The sequence below is a fragment of the Microtus oregoni genome, unplaced genomic scaffold (assembly GCF_018167655.1).
Source record: "Microtus oregoni isolate MIOR12 unplaced genomic scaffold, Mior012 000011F_ref0000422, whole genome shotgun sequence".
Taxonomy (NCBI): domain Eukaryota; kingdom Metazoa; phylum Chordata; class Mammalia; order Rodentia; family Cricetidae; genus Microtus; species Microtus oregoni.
The window spans coordinates 37,083,997-37,100,759 of record NW_024543070.1 but is presented as its reverse complement, the minus strand read 5'-3'; the positions used below and the strand labels follow the sequence as shown (position 1 = coordinate 37,100,759).

The 16,763-nt window shown below is 43.5% G+C and overlaps 1 protein-coding gene across 1 annotated transcript in view; it reads right to left on the bottom strand.

Annotated features, from left to right (window-relative positions):
• Window positions 1-16,115, bottom strand: part of LOC121453194 (carbohydrate sulfotransferase 9-like) — a 161,329-nt gene extending 145,214 nt beyond the window's left edge. Inside the window, exon 1 of the mRNA XM_041659726.1 lies at window positions 16,017-16,115. Within this exon, the coding sequence (XP_041515660.1) occupies window positions 16,017-16,115 (99 nt within the window). The remainder of the gene's footprint in view (window positions 1-16,016) is intronic.
• Between the last annotated feature and the right edge of the window lie 648 nt (window positions 16,116-16,763).

The window sequence follows — 16,763 nt, the reverse complement described above, 5'->3', positions numbered from 1 at the left end:
AAAATGGATGGAGCTAGAAAACATCTTGTTGAGTGAGGTAACCCAGACCCAGAAAGACGAATATCATATGTACTCACTCATAAGTGGCTTTTATACATAAAGTGAGTGTGTTTAAGGCAATAATGGTATCCTCAGTGATCCGTCTCTTCCCTCTTCATGCTCCTTTGAAGTCTCTCTCACCACTGAACTAGACGGACTTGTAGAAAAAGGATTTTGTAGAAATGGTAGTATGTGACTTCCACGGCTGGGTATAAAACCCGCAGTTTCTATCTTTCTGTCTCTTGATACCCTTTCTCTGGAGGAAGTCAGAAAACTTGTATGAGGATAACTGCACAGTCCTATGGAAAGTTTCACGTGATATTGAACAGAGAAGTCAACATCCAATGAGGATCAAAGCTCATAACAGTAGACATTAGCAACCCAGAGACCCAAACAACCTGGTCGCTAGCCAGAGTCAGGAACTTAGATGTCTCTGGTTCTGACTTGGGTCTTAGATGCAAGTTCATGGGAGTCCTGGGCCCATGATTAGATTTGAATGAGGAATGTCACTTTTGAGTTTCTTCATTTGAACACTCCCCAGTGGATGGTGGGAGGGGCTGGGAGTAGGGATGGGAGCTTTGAAGCTTTATTGTCTGGGACCACTTGCTGTTCTCCCCCCTCTGACTTGTGATTGACTGGCCTCATGCTCTTTCTGCTACACCTTCTCCTGCATTGCTGGTGGGAATGTAAGCTGGTACAGTCCCTTTGGATGTCAGTGTGGCAATTTCTCAGAAAATTAGGAAACAACCTTCCTCAAGACCCAGCAATGTCATTTTTGGGTATATATCCGAAGGATGCTCAACTGTGCCACAAAGACATGTGCTCAACTATGTTCATAATAGCATTGTTTGTCATAGTCAGAATCTGGAAACTACATAAATGTCCCTTGACAGAAGAATGGATAAGGAAAATGTGATACATTTACACAATGGAGTACTACACAGCAGAAAAAAATAACAACATCTTGAAATATGCAGGCAAATGAATGGAGCTAGACAATATCATTTTGAGTGAGGTGACCCAGGCCCAGATAGACAATTATCACATGTACTCACTCATAAGTGGCTTTAAAACACAAATCAAAGAAAACCAGCCTCCAATTCACAATTTCAGAGAACCTAGGCAACAATGAGGACTCTAAGAGAGGCATGCATGGATTTAATCTACATGGAAAGTAGAAAAAGACAAGACCTCCTGAGTAAATTGGGAGCATGGGGACCTTGGGAGTGGGTTTAAGGGGAGGGAAGATGTAGGGAGAAGAAAAGAGAAAAATGTAGATATCAATAAAAATCAATAAAAAAGACCACTAGCAGATCTACCATAGGAAACAACCATTAGATTCTATTTTAGTTGTATATACACTGCTCTTAAAATTACAAAGATAAAGTCCATAAGACAAATTACATTGAGCAAGGGAAACTAGGCTTGCATGCTTGCAAGGAGACAACCCACTGACTTTTTGGTCTCTTTGTCTTGTGCTGAGTGGATGATCTTATCTTATATTCTCTCATTGTTTGTTTTCGGAGCAAAAAAATTCGTCTGCAATCTACATCTCAGACCCAAAGTCTACCTAGGTTTCAAGTCAAGTGGAAACCTCAGCCTGTGGCTTCTGCTGTAGCATAACCCAAGTCCACAGTGATGATTATTATAGTCTCCAAAGCCATTGCTTCCTGGCAGGTGGTCCTACTCAGACATCCAACACAAACCTAGGTCGCCCCAGCACCTCTCTCTCCGGAGTCCCTACACTCTTCCTCTATATGGGCTTTCACTTCCCTCCTCTCAAGAGCTTCCATATTTTGCCATTTCTACTTCCTGGAATGCTGTGCTTTACAATTCCTGCGTTCAGAGTCTTGCTCACCCTTGGAGCCCAGTGCACATAATAGTCCTGTGAGGATGAGGTCAGTCATCTGAGGCCCTTTTCTCGTGCACCCCTAGCTCTTCATTTATAGCACAGGCTCTAACTCGGAGCATGGCTGATGCTCAGATAACAGTAAGTCCTCTGACTCTGCCTTAAACACTGGCACTTTGGATGGCACTGGCAGCCAGAGGGCCCCAGAAGATCTCACCTATCCAGAAACATGAAAAAGCATGAAGCTGGTTTTAGTGCCTCTCAGCTTTAGCAAACGCACCATCAGAATATAGCTCTTAGCAGGTATTTATATTATAACTGACAGCCTAGATAACTATTCTATTAGAAAAGTGGGTGATAAAATAACAGAGAGGCTTTCAGAATAACGAGCAGGCATCCTGTCCTAGTTAGGCTTTATTTGATCACAGTCTGGTTTAAAAGCAACAGACTGTGCTTTGCATCTTATTTCTATGTAAACCGAGATGCCGTTTTCCACCTGTGAGGAATAAAAATGGATCATCAGCTCATAAAAATTGAATTTGCAGGGTAAAACTTTTCTCTTATATGAGAAAATGTACTTAATTGAACAATAAAATTTGAATTTGGTGTGTGTGTGTGGGTGAGACAAGGTTTCTCTGTAGCTTTGGAGCCTATCCTGGAACTAGCTCTTGTGGACCAGGATGACCTCAAACTCAGAGATCTGCCTGCCTGCCTCAGCATCCCTAGTGCTGGGATTAAAGGTGCATGCCACCACCACCCACCTGAAAATTTGAAATCTTATGACTATTAATGTACATTGATCTTTGTTGCCGTTCAAAGCCTTTGTGTTTGTTTTGTTGCACAGAGAAACATCCACTATACATCAATTTATAGTATATATTCAGGGCTTCAGTATAGATGCCTTTAAATCACAGTTGCTTGTTGTGATCTGGTTTGGCCACAGGCACATAACCAGCACTTCCAGAGTGTGTCAGCAGTAACGAATAGGGTCACTAAATGTCCCAACTCTGTGATTCTCATCACTCCTGAGGAAAAGGAAATTATTTGCATATGTTTTTGTGGATCACATATATGCACACACAAGCACACATACGTTCTCTAGAGATGTGTGTATGTAGGGGACAGTGTGCCCATGTATGCTGTAATTTCATGCTTAGATACACTCTCCTCCCTAAACTGTGTTCTCTCTCCTATCTGCTTCCATCTGCGTATAATAGTCTGTCATGGAATCTTATCAACCTTCCCTCACCGCGCGACCAATTTCTCAGGAGCCAGTTCGGAGTTCGCCTTTACTCTAAGGCATTTTATCTGCCCTGCTCTGAGAGGAATTATTAATCACATCCGGTTGCTAGGATACCTGAGAATGTTCATTTATGTCTGATGTTTCTTTGGCAAAAAGCACTATGAGGAAAGCATAGGCTCGTGACAAGGAAAATTACTGTGTTCGTGCTACTTCTTTAACAAAAGGTGTGTGTGTGTGTGTGTCTGTGTGTATGGGGGGGGTTAATATTTTCCAGATAATAAAATGCTAATTCCTGGTGCTTGGAATGGCAATTATGCTTCACCAAGACTATAATGGGAAAATGGCAATATTTTTGTAGAATCTGTTATCTTTGTATATGTCTGCATTCAGAAGAAGTTAAAGGAAGTGGGATTTAAATCCCACTTATCTCCCATGGATTTGGGGAGGAAGGGGTCTGAGATGACTTACTTCAAATGCCTAGACTCATTGCCAGTGTGAGTAGGTTAAAATGCTAGCTGGTTTATAAGAAACAGGCCCAAAGCCCTGGTCCCCACATTGTCTTAACCGTTGTACTGCCATATTTACAAGAAAACTCACCCTCAGAGCATGGATTTGGGGAATCAGAGTTCAAAACAGTCTATCAATGTTTTAAAATATTTCAAAATTATTTCTGTGTTGACTGTCAGTGTATGAAAATTTCCTAAGCTCGAGATTTCCTTAGTCTCCTCCTGCAGGAAACATCATGGCTTAGCAGTGGGAATAGGAAACAGCAAGGCTTAGGAGAAGGAAAGTGGACTTTGGGGTTGTATAACTGACTTACATCTTAACTGTGTCTTCCTGGGAACTCTGCAGCACTGAGGAGAGAGCACAGCAAGTCTTTTTACTCTCTCTCTCTCTCTCTCTCTCTCTCTCTCTCTCTCTCTCTCTCTCTCTCGCGCGCGCGCGCGCATATACATTTAAGGGTGTGCCTATGGACAACATTTATTTACTATCTAATCATCATTCATTTTTTTCACTCTGATTTTTCAGCTGAAAAAAGGATCTAGGTCTGGAGACGTAGTTGTGTAGGCAGAGTTCTTGCCTAGTATACCAGAAGGTCTGGGTTTCATCCTCAACAATGCACAGTCTGGGCAAGGAGGCTCTCCTCTGCAATCCTAGAACTTGGGAACTCAGGCTGGAAAATTACAAGGTCAAGTTCTTTCTTGGCAACATAAAAAGTCTGAAAGGACAGCTTGGGATATGTGAGACCTCCACCCCAAACAAAAACACAATATCCACAAAGAGGTGGGACTTTGTTTCATTCCTGTTTCAAAGTGATCACACTATAGGGTTTTTGTTAGAGTCACATTAAAAATGGCCGTTACTGTTTTGAACCAGTGACCGTGTGCCTGCCATTGCAGTCAGCATATTATAAGGATTCATTAATTTTATTCTTAGTATTATGAGACTTACAGATATTGTAACCGTTTTCAAGATAAAAACAAATCTGAGTCACGAAGAGGTTTAACTTGGCCAAACCACCAAAGTCACATAAATAAGATGGGGACAAAATACAGTTGGGGTGAGGCAGTCTGAAGAAGTAAGGGTTGAAATAGTCTCAAGCCATACAAGATCAGTCTTGAGGGTTATCTGCATGAATCTCCCACCCCCTCTTATTGAACCTCTGCAATGTATTAACAACGCACTGTTTGGGGGATGAATGGACTGTTTATTTTATTGTCATATGCCTAAGCACGATGCTTCAGGAGCACAACCTCATAAAGGAACTTTAGATTCTGGAGTGCTGGATGTGATTTAGCGTCTACTGAGTACCTACCATGGATTATGTTGGTGATCTCTTAACCCTTCAATATATCTAGTTTAATCTTCCCAATAACACATTGCATAGATTGTTATCTCACTTTTCCTGTGTTGAAAATGGGTTGTGAATCTTTCTGTAACATGTACAAGGTTCAAGTTAGTGGACGGCAGAGTTGAAATATGAGTCGCGGGATTTTCTCTCTTGCTTGAGTTTACTATTCGTGGTGACCAAGATAATCTTTTAGAGCAGCGAAGAGCTTGGCCCTGCGGCTCAAGCACATAGTCCTCATTAGATGTTGACCACATCACTTAATTTCCTCGAGGTTAGAATGTGTCCTTTTAGAACCAGGGGTAAAATGAGTACCTACGTCATAGGATCATTGTAAGGGTGGAGTCCTACGTGCACTGCATAGCGAAGTTGATAATGCTCTGTCCCTGAGCTGTGGAGAACAGTGTATCTGTAAGAGTTCCTCTGCACAGGCAATCCGTGCCAAGTACTATCGAGTAACAGATGATTCTTGTCATAGTCAAAGCCAACGGCTTCATCTAGTACAAGTAAAGTTTAGTCTTTGAAAGTTTCTGCCTTGCTTCCTTCATGTTCCTTAGAGAAAAGAGACTTTCTGTTTTAGTTAATTACTTGGCTATTTTCATGCCGTATCTTCTAAATACACGTTGGTTTGTTGAAATGCTTTTTACTGTCCTGAGTTACGTTGGGTATAGTGGTGCATGCCAATAACTCCAGCACATGGGAGGCTGAGTGGGGAGGACTGACCCCAGCATGTGGGAGGCTGAGTGGGGAGGACTGACCCCAGCATGTGGGAGGCTGAGTGGGGAGGACTGACCCCAGCACGTGGGAGGCTGAGTGGGGAGGACTGACCCCAGCACGTGGGAGGCTGAGTGGGGAGGACTGACTTCAGCACGTGGGAGGCTGAGTGGGGAGGACTGACCCCAGCACGTGGGAGGCTGAGTGAGGAGGACTGACCCCAGCATGAGGAAGGCTGAGTGGAGAGGACTGACCCTAACACGTGGGAAGCTGAGTGGGGAGGACTGACTCCAGCATGTGGGAGGCTGAGTGGGGAGGACCGACTTCAGCATGTGGGAGGCTGAGTGGGGAGGACTGACTTCAGCATGTGGGAGGCTGAGTGGGGAGGACTGACCCTAACACGTGGGAAGCTGAGTGGGGAGGACTGACTCCAGCATGTGGGAGGCTGAGTGGGGAGGACTGACTTCAGCATGTGGGAGGCTGAGTGGGGAGGACTGACTTCAGCATGTGGGAGGCTGAGTGGGGAGGACTGACCCCAGCATGTGGGAGGCTGAGTGGGGAGGACTGACCCTAACACGTGGGAGGCTGAGTGGGGAGGATTGACCCCAGCATGTGGGAGGCTGAGTAGGGAGGACTGACCCCAGCATGTGGGAGGCTGAGTGGGGAAGATTGACCCCAGCACGTGGGAGGCTGAGTGGAGAGGACTGACCCTAACACGTGGGAGGCTGAGTGGGGAGGATTGACACCAGCATGTGGGAGGCTGAGTGGGGAGGACTGACTCCAGCATGTGGGAGGCTGGGCAGGGAGGACTGACCCCAGCATGTTGGAGGCTGAGTGGGGAGGACTGACCCCAGCATGTGGGAGGCTGAGCAGGGAGGATTGAGAGTTTGAGGTCAACCACTAAGGTGTCAGTGATTGCTTACCCTGAAAGGTGGTGACTTAAGTTTGATCCCCCCAATCCACAGACAGCTGGACAGAGTCACCATTCCTACCAAGTCACCCTCTGACTTCCATGTGTCTGCTGGTATCTACAGTCACATTCACATAATAGTAAGAAATAAACACTAAAAAACCAAACACCAATCATAAACTACTTTAAGATTCAGGATTTATTTTTTTAATTTTTTCAGCAAATAATTTTTTGTTTTCTAATTTTTCAGTTTAAAATATTGTTTTCATTCTATGTACTCACTGTATATAGTACTATTTTATACATGGCCCTTTTCATATTTGCATATCTTGTGTGTTGTATAACAAGCATAACTTGTGTGTTGTGCATATTTGCATTCCCAGATAGCTTCCTTCTCAAAATTTAACTTCTTGCCGAATTTGCAGCCAGGGTGTCACTTTGTGATGTGGGAGTGTCTATCAATCTGTTGATTTCATTGGTTAAGCAATAAAGAAACTGCTTGGCCCTCATAGGTTAAAACATAGGTGGGAGGAGTAAACAGAACAGAATGCTGGGAGAAAGAGGAAGTGAGCTCAGAGAGACGCCATGCTCCCCGCTCCTGGGCAGATACACGCGATGAAGCTCTGACCCAGGATGGACGTAGGCTGGTCGGGTGCCAGGGACGCAGCCCGCCTCGTTCCTCTTACAACAACTTTGTAGCCCAGTATGGACTGAGACTCACAATGCAGGCTAAGCCAGGCTCTGGTTGAGCAGCCCTGCTCAGCCACTCGTGTGCTGACGCTGTGAAGCAGATACTCCAGGTAAGCGTCCTCATCTCTGTGAGTTACCACAGTAAATCTCATCTGGAGTGGGTGACAGGTGTGGAGCTCTCGGCAATAGGCTGTGCTGCAGAGGCAAAGTGAGATCCGCTTAGAGCATCCCACCCTATGGCATAAGCGAATGAGTGACCTTGAACATTCAACTCTCTCTCCATTCAATAGGTAATGACTCAAAAGAAACTGTTCTCACAAGGATATGAAATCTTTTAAGTAATATATTGCAAGGGTAGAAACAGAGATGCTTAACTAGGCCAATTTAAATGCAGTTGGTCCAAAAGTATTTAGGTAATGTCAGCAATTGCAGCGCTTCTGTTCAGTGAATAGGACCAAGGGGCCAAGGACTTTGTTTTAGCATTTATGCCTGGATTCATGTTGCTGTTGGGATGGCCCTGGCTTCAACAAACACTGATGGTGACACTCTGTATGGTGGCAGATCTTTACTGCCCTCCTGCAGCTTTGGATAATCTCCACTTGTTCTGTTGTCTGCCTATTTGGTTAGTTGATACGTTGCTAGGATGCTTCGGCAGAGAGAGTCATTATGGACACATTGAGGGCTGAGAATCCAGACAGTGTGTACTAAGATAGGAAAACTGGCTCTTCAGAAACATATCGATACAGATAGATCTGGGCCTCTGCGGTTGACCATCTGCGTTGGCAGAGTTGATGCTCCATCTGCACTCCCCAGCCCCGGGCTCTGCCATCCGTCATAGTATGGAGAAAGAATGAAATACATGAAGGGTTTTTTTCCTGGTGCTGAATTTTCTGTCAGGAAATAGCAGAATTCTGTATGAGGAACAACCGTTTCAGGTTGTCTTGGAGATCCTCAAGTGCAGAATTGCTTCCCATTTAGATCCATGTGACAAGCACACAATTAATGTGACAAGACACAGTCCCTTTCAGTGCCCCCAGCACTGGCCTGGGTAAATCCTTCACTAACCCTTTTGTTATTCAGAATCTCATTCTGAGCTAGTAACTTCTTGGCAGAGAAGGTTTTTTGGAAGATCTTTAGATGTTGAAGTCAGATTGGCAAAAGCAAACACCCAGCCGCTGCCAGGTCTTAAATAACACTGCAAAACGAGAACGCAAGTTTTAATAACCCAAATTTCAGCTGCTGACTAAGGCAGATAGGGCGCTTGTGCCTCCCTCTCTGAAATAAACTTGTTTCTACAAAATGCTCCACGAATAATCATTTTTAAAGGACATAGTAGTCCAAATGTCTTTGGAGTGTTCTTTGTATAGAAGAAACAAGAATGAATTCTTTGGTAAAATTAAAATCACTTACAGTAATATATATTTTTTCTTTTCCTCAATAAAATGACTATACATAAAGGGCAGAGTTGAACTTTTTGTCTCTAGTCTGTCCTACCTTGTCAAACAATAAACATTGGCATAAATAATTCTTTGCTGAACTCTAGGCCGAGACATTAAGGATCAGGGAACTTTGATTTCCTTCATCTTTGACAGCTTTCCCTGGGAGAAGGAGAACACAGTAGAAAAGAACGGGGCTGTGTTGAGATTACCACACTATGAAGGGGCTTGAGTTAGCTATGTATGGCTTCCATGTATTGGGTGTTCCCTACACAGTACATGACTAATGCCACGATATTCCAGTCATTCCAGCCCAGGTCCCAACTACACAGACAAGAAAATAGCTGGTGTTTTTTGATGTATTGTCCAAAGGTCTGTGTGAAAGCCTTTCTCTGCACCATTGACCGGGGGTAGAATCTTTAAAAGGGAAGCCCTACTGGGAGGTCTTGAAGGAGACTGTGTGGTACTCAATTATCAGAAAAGGGTGCCCGTAAGTCCCTATCCCCTCTAAGGTGGTGTGCTAAATTAGACCTATAAATACACTGACCATTTTAGTGTCTAAACATGTCTTTTAATCATGTAAAGAACAAAGCTTGTTATTTTCAGGAGTGAAGTGAAAGTGCCATCTCTGTAGATTAACATATTTTCATTTTGAAAAGTACTCCAGGGATTCTCGAGATAGTTCAGTCAGTAACGTGCTCACTCCCAGAGCATGGAAACCTGAGTTTGAGCCACTAGAACCCACATAAAAATCTGCACGCAGTGACTCGCATCTACAATACCAGGGTTGGAAGAAACATAGACAGGGGAAGACTGGTGTTTGCTGGTCAGCCAGCCCAGCTGAATGCCGGACCCTCTGGCGTCAGTGAGACCCAGTGTCTGAGAACCTGTGGTGAGGAATGACTAAAGAGGACACTTGACATCAACCTCTGTCTTACACATTTCTGTGCATATACATACATACCACACACACATAATACACATACATACACAAACATATACATGCACATATATACATATGCATACATACATATACACATATACACACATGCATGTAGACATATACATACATGCATACACATACGCACAAACATGCATATATATACACATGCATATACATACACAAACATACAATAAACACATACGCAATCATACACAATCATACACATACATACATACACACATACACAGAATCATAATAGTAACCCGTGTCTAGGTTGTCATTTAGAGCTAGAGTTTGTCAGGTGTTCAGGCCCGTAGAACCATCAACTGAGGTCTACGCTTCAGTCAGCAGCATTCAGAAAACTACCATTTGTGGTCAGTATCAGTTGTCCTCCAAAGATCTAACAGCAAAGTTCAGTAACTAATTAAAAAGAAACAACCAAAAAACTTATTTTTCCTGGGTTAGTTTACTTTTAAAAAATGAATTATTGGAATCTATATTAAATTTGGAGTTTTATTATTAATTACAGGTTAATTTAATGTATGAGAGAACAGGGTTGAGGTGTCCATGCAAAGTCAGAGGCTCTGCTTCTGAAGTTTGAGTTTGCTCATTTTGGGTGTCATTTATCTGGCTAATGGACACACAATCCTACCCAGATTTTCATCTGCAGAGAGCAAGGACATTTGATTGCCCTTCCTCTCTTCCTCTCAATGGCCGTTTTATTAGCTTGTGGCACAGACTATAGGAGGCCAGAGGTGAGCTTTGTTTTATTCCTTGAGATGTCAAGACAGTTTTTATTCCCACCAGCCCCAGAATTTTGTTTTTCATTTTAAAATAATCTTCACCACACTTGTTTTCCCCTCACATCGAGCTACATCAAAGCTTCGGGTCTCAGTGTTTCAGGTAAGCTCACGTTTAATGGCTGAACAAAGAAAATCAGGAAAGACAGATGAGGTGGGTGGTTATTGAGTTATCGCTCTCAGCCACTGCAGAGCGCTTTGTAATCTTATTTTTTTTTTAAAAAAAACCAACTGTCCTATACAAACCGAGGTGACTGCTTTACTAGAAAAACTGCTTATTTTCTAGTCCACTTGATGTATAGATGTGTCTGGCAACACTTTGACAACAAAGAAGAGCAGGGAAACAAACACAGGTTAGTGTTGATTACATGGAAGCTGTGTTTGAGCCTACACTGCTGCAGTGATCACAGTCAGCTGCCGGGAAGGCGCGGCTCTTTCTGGGCTGACTGGACTTCTGAAGTGGCTGAAGTAGGCCATCTCTCAGAGACACACGAAGACACCAGAGGGAGGAGAACATATCTGATCTGAATGCCCAAACCAAAAGCTCTACGTTCTGGTAAAAATCTTTCTTTGGTGCTCAGTTAGAGGTGCTGGTTTTGCAATGATACAGCAAAGGCTGCATTGGAAATGCAGGGGGCACCGTGTGCACAGCAGGTGGGTTCAGGGGGACATGGAAAGGGCAATGATGTTTAGGTTTACCCGCTTTGACAGACACAGCTGGGGGCTCACATTTCACCTGTTTCTGTGGTGGTTCCCCACCTGCTCCTTGCATAATAAACGTAACACATATAGTCTGTTCAGTTGAGTGGCCTCTTTTCAGTGCAGGGAATATTTGATAGTTACGGCCAGTGTCATGACAGGTAAAATTTCCTGGAGAACTTTACCTAGAGATGGTCTTTGCTAAGAAAATGACACAGATGGGAGCAATTATGCCCCCTGACTATTACTAACACTTTTGACATCTAAATATGTTGCCTGGGACAGCAAACAAAACCTAACTTCCTCCTCGATTGACCCTACTGGATGGTGGTGTCAGCATCCTCTGGATGAGGTCATTTGTCTATCCTACTACCCCAGAATTTCTTTCACTTCTTTTTAAATTAACGCTTTTAGTTTCTTACACTTGCTAGCATCCTCCAAAGGCCAACTGCAAGGTAATATTTTTCTGTGCTAAATAATTTAAGAGTTGCAGGAATTGTGGAGGCGAGATAACTCTGGGGCAGCGTTTCTGTTTGGGGATCTATCCCACTCTCTTCCAGGCCCATCCTGCTTCACTACACTGCACTGTGAAGCTGGATGCCAGAATTCTCTGGCCAGACTGCGTCCGATTTTCAGATAAGTGTCAGACTCGCCCTGCTGCTGTGGTTTTCCTGTGCTCTGAAGGGTGTTCAAAGGCGTGTGGGATCAGAAATGTGCACAGTCCAGTCTCTAACACTCCCAAGCAGCCGTTCACAGTGCTGGCTGGGGGGTGATGGGCATCCCGAGAGGAGGGACCACTATCCTGCTTCATTGTCCCAGAAATTGACAGGCTGTGTGTGTCTCATAGCACATACTCCAGGTCAGCCAGTCCCTGGAAGAGTGCACAAAAATGGCCAGCACACTCACAGAAAACTGCTCAACTCTTGCTTTGCTGAGGGAAAGGAGGGGAAGCATTTTGTTGATTGTTTAAACAGGAGGAAACGGCACTCAGAGGGATTAATTAGTCCAAATTACCTTAGCTTTGAATCCGGGAAATTTTAAAAGTCACAACGTTTAACATAAAATGCTTTCCATATTTTAGTGACATTGGCTGAATTTCTGTACAAAATTGACTTAACTCTCGGATGGGAAGCTTCAGGGAGCAAACGTTTTTCCTGTTCCCCAAATTTCTCCATCAGACCCCTTATTTCTGTGTGCAGCAACATTTACCCATCAGAGCCTGGCTTCTGTGTCCTCTCCTTTACCCGTCAGAGCCTGGCTTCTGTGTGCCCACAAAAAGATACTCCCAGAGGACACACAGCCCATGTGCCAGTGCTGGACTCTCAGAACTCAGGAAGCAGAGAGAGAAGGATCTTTAGCAAGTTCAAGGCTGGCTTAAGCTACACTGTGAGACCTTGTCTCAAAAAGCAAAAAACAACCAAGGGGAGGGGGGACATTGAGCAATATTTGCCTTAGGATGAAAAATAAAATAAACCACATCTATTATAATAAAAATGTAAATAAATGAGTCATTGCTACATTTTTAATTTGGAAAGTTTCTTTTAAAATCATTACTGGTATAAGCAGGGCAGGGCATTTCTTCTCCGAGGAAGACACCATAGGGTATAGACAACCCACTGTTGTTTGAATAAAATGTCTTCTGAAGTTTTATGGAAATGGGTCAATTCTATTCTTTTCCCTTTGTTGTGCAAAAAAAAATGTATTTTTTCAAAGAATTATCTGAATTGGCTGCATCCATAGCCTCAATCTGTCAGTTTGATTTTAAACCTCCCAATTCACTATTTGTTATAGATTTTTGGAAAAATGTTATTTGCATTCATGTTTGCTATTTCTTCTTACAATTGAGATTTTATCATCTAGTTGCAGCAATGATATTTAAGTCTTGGTTGGAGTGTTAGGAAGGAGTTAGAAGACAGGAGACTGTGGAGCTTCTGTCTGCCCCCACTAGAGTGGCGGTGGAGAGAGGAGTGACTAATCTTACACATGTACAACCCGATTGCCGTGCCAAGGTTGCCTAGGAGATCTCTCCTGGAGCCAAACAGGTCAAGGGGAGATCCTTGGGCCACTGTTTGAAGTTGCACTGTGACATGGTTAAGCTTTCTAGGTGTGAGCATTAGCAGGCAGGCTCATCTCATGACACTGGTGGGAGCTCAGGAGAGTGAGCAGGGGAGGCGGGGAAGGCAGTGATGTCACAGGCTGAGCAGGTATTAGTAAATTCCCATCGAACATTTACGAATGTGAGAGAGGCTGTGAGCTCAGCGAGTTGTTGCCCTGGAGGGTGGCCTTCCGCTGGTTAGACTCATGCCAGTAAGCCACAGTCAGGTGGCGATACACATTAATGGAGATGGGTTAAACTAATAAGTGTGAGTTAGCCAATAAGGGGCTGGAGATAATGGGCCAGGCAGCATTTGAATGAATCCAATTTCTGTGTGCTTATTTCAGGGATTAAGCTAGCCGGGGGGTGGGGCGAGGCCTGCCACTCCTTCTACAACAGCGAGTATTTTCAAGGAGTGGTATGTGACTTATATTGCTGTGTCCCCATGTGGACGGCATCATGATTTACATGAGTATCCTATTCATGTGACTGAGAGCAGTGACCTTTTCTGGTGTGGATGCTGAAAATACTACTTGTTCTTTCAACAAATCCATCAAGGTTACACTTAACAAAGTCCCAAATCAAGATTTTAAAAATAAATTTATATATCCAAATGATACCTTCATGGATGACAGAAAGACTCACCTGTAGTGGTAGATCTTTCTGTCTCTCCTCCCCTCCCCTCCCTTCCTCTCTCCTCCCCTCCCCTCCCTTGCCCTCCCCTCCCCTGCCTTCCCCTCTCCTTCTCCTCACATCCCCTCCTCATTTCCCCTCCACATCTCCCCTCTTTTCTCCTCTTCTCCCCCACTCTCCTCTTTTCTCCCCTCCCCTCCCCTCCCCTCCCCTCCCCTCCCCTCCCCTCCCCTCATCTCCTATCCTCTTTTCCCTTCTTGGTAATTATTTGCCAGAATTCCCCTTGGCATCACAGAACTGTTGAAGAAGTTCTGAGTGCAGAGGCTAGGAATACTGCATGTCCCCTCTCACACTCGTCTGCAGACCTGCACTAGCTCCACTGCCTGCAGTCATGACACATACTTCACCCTAAAAAGCACAAACAAGTTGAAATAGATTGCCAGGAGCTCAGGGAAGGAGGGGAAGAAGGCTGGCCTGCTGGGATATTTGTCATTTCAAGCATTTCAGGCTTCATGTGTCACCTCTTTAGTAGGGAACACAGGGATATGTGGCCCCTGGCAAGATGTTGAGTTTGGGTGCATACAAATAAGAGCTCTGATGTGTAAACTGGAGGGACAGAAAGAACATTAGCTGCCTGGAGCTTTCCTTCCTACAGATAAGTGGCAGAAAATTCTTCCATAAACATCTTAATATTTCACCCTTAAAACTGAATAATATCATATAATGGAGTTAAAATGCACACATCGTAAGTTTGTTGAGTACACGGTAGTTTTCTGTGTAAGAATATCTCACGTTCCAACCACCTTTTGTCTCACTTTTATCTACTGGTAGAGGAATGCAGTGGGATCAGCTTATTTTTTTCCTCTGAGTTATAACTGAGTTACCACAGTTTGGTAATCTTTTATCGCCACTGTGTGGTAAACAGCAATGTTATAAAAGTTTGATACCAAAGTAAAAACATCCCACGAATACCTCTTTCTTCCATGTGATTGCCAGAAAAACATCTTTATGGAAAATGGCTTATTAAAATTTTGATGCCTAAAATCCTATTAATGAAAGGCTATTAATGACAGGCTCCTAGTCTAGTAAAGTTGGGAGTGGCTGAGAACGAAGGAAAGGTGGATTTTACATGTTATGAAGTGATGCCAGCTTTAGTTTGCTCATTGCCTTTTTATTTGAGAGATAAAGTTTGGTTAGACATCATAAAACTGGCAGAGTCACAAACGCTCTGGGAAGGGAGGGACTGGAAAAAGTATACATACAGTGATCAGGAGGAGCCTAAGGAAGAATTCAGTCAATCAGAAAACTTTAAGCATCACAACTTCTCTTGTCATGAAGGTATGGCCAATCTGTGTTATGCTCAACTCCACTGTGTTAAGCTAAAAAATCAATACCAGTCAGTAAGGTGCAGTCATGTTATGTGCAGTCAGGTGCAGTCATGTTATGTGTAGTCATGTTATAAGTATGCAGACATGTGCAGCCATATTATGTGTAGTCAGGTGCAATCACATCATAAGCATGAAGCCAGGTGTAGTCATGTTATGTGCAGTCAGGTGCAGTCATGTTATGTGCAGTCAGGTGCAGTCATGTTATGTGCAGTCAGGTGCAGTCATGTTATGTGCAGTCAGGTGCAGTCAGGTTATGTGCAGTCAGGTTATGTGCAGTCAGTTACAATCATGATATGTGCACTTAGGTGCACTCATGTTATTTGCTGGTGGTAAAATATTGTAATAAATATCTGTGTTTCATTCTAAAAAGGAAAACATGAGAGATGGTCATGAACTTGGCATAGGTGGCTCAGTATGATGGCACATATCCATAATCCAATGCTCAGGGGGAAGAGACATGAGAATCATTACAAGTCCAAGGTTAGCCAGGACTACACAGTAATTTCTAGACCTGGGCTACCTATCAAGATTCTATCACAAACAACAAAACAAGAGTGAATTTGTCCTAAACAGACTGCAGAATGCATGTCTAGAATAAGTTACATAACTCTGAACTTCACAGTCTTTCAGAACATTAAAATAATGTTTGCCTCAAGAACAGGGAATGACTTTCAAGTCTGGGCACCAGGTTGGACAGACAGAAGGATGCTGCCACAGATATGACTCACTTGAGCATCTTCAATCTTCACTGGTGACCTAATGAGGGAGATGAGCAGAAGGTCTGCCATGGAACCTTCCTCCTCATTGCCTGTGACCTGGACCTTCATCTGTTCAAGATGGAAGCAACAGTGTGAAGCTTCTAGGATCAGTATGAATGGGGAAAGAAATGACAACTTTCAAGTCACAGTAGCATATAAATCAATATGATTTTTTATGTGTATGTATTCATGTGCATGTGTGTATATAATCAGGTGTGCATAAGTGAAGGTTAGATGTAATCTCCAATTGTTCTCGACCCCATTGTTAGGAGCAGCTCACTCACTGAACCTGGTGTTCACCAAATAGACTAGCCACAATGAGGCTCCTGTCTTTGCTTCCCCAGTGCTATAATTACAAACACACAACATGCCCAACTCTTTACTTAGATGTTTGGGTTCTGAACTCAGGTCCTTATCCTTGTGCAGCAAACACTATACCATCTCAGTTATTTTTCCACACCCTCACTATGATTCTTATACCTGTATGGACAGATGAACCCTTATATTCTGCATTCATAATTTAAAGAAATACTTTCACAAGTTGCTAATTTTTTACCTGCAATTTTGTATAAATCTATTGGTCTTTTTTACATTAATTATACTTTACTATGGTGCTGCGGGAGGACCTTCCGCTCCTGCAGCCAATAGCTGCTTGAAGTACGAGCCCACTGGGCTAAAGGAGCGAAAGGTTCTCCCGCAGCACTATATCAAAAATTA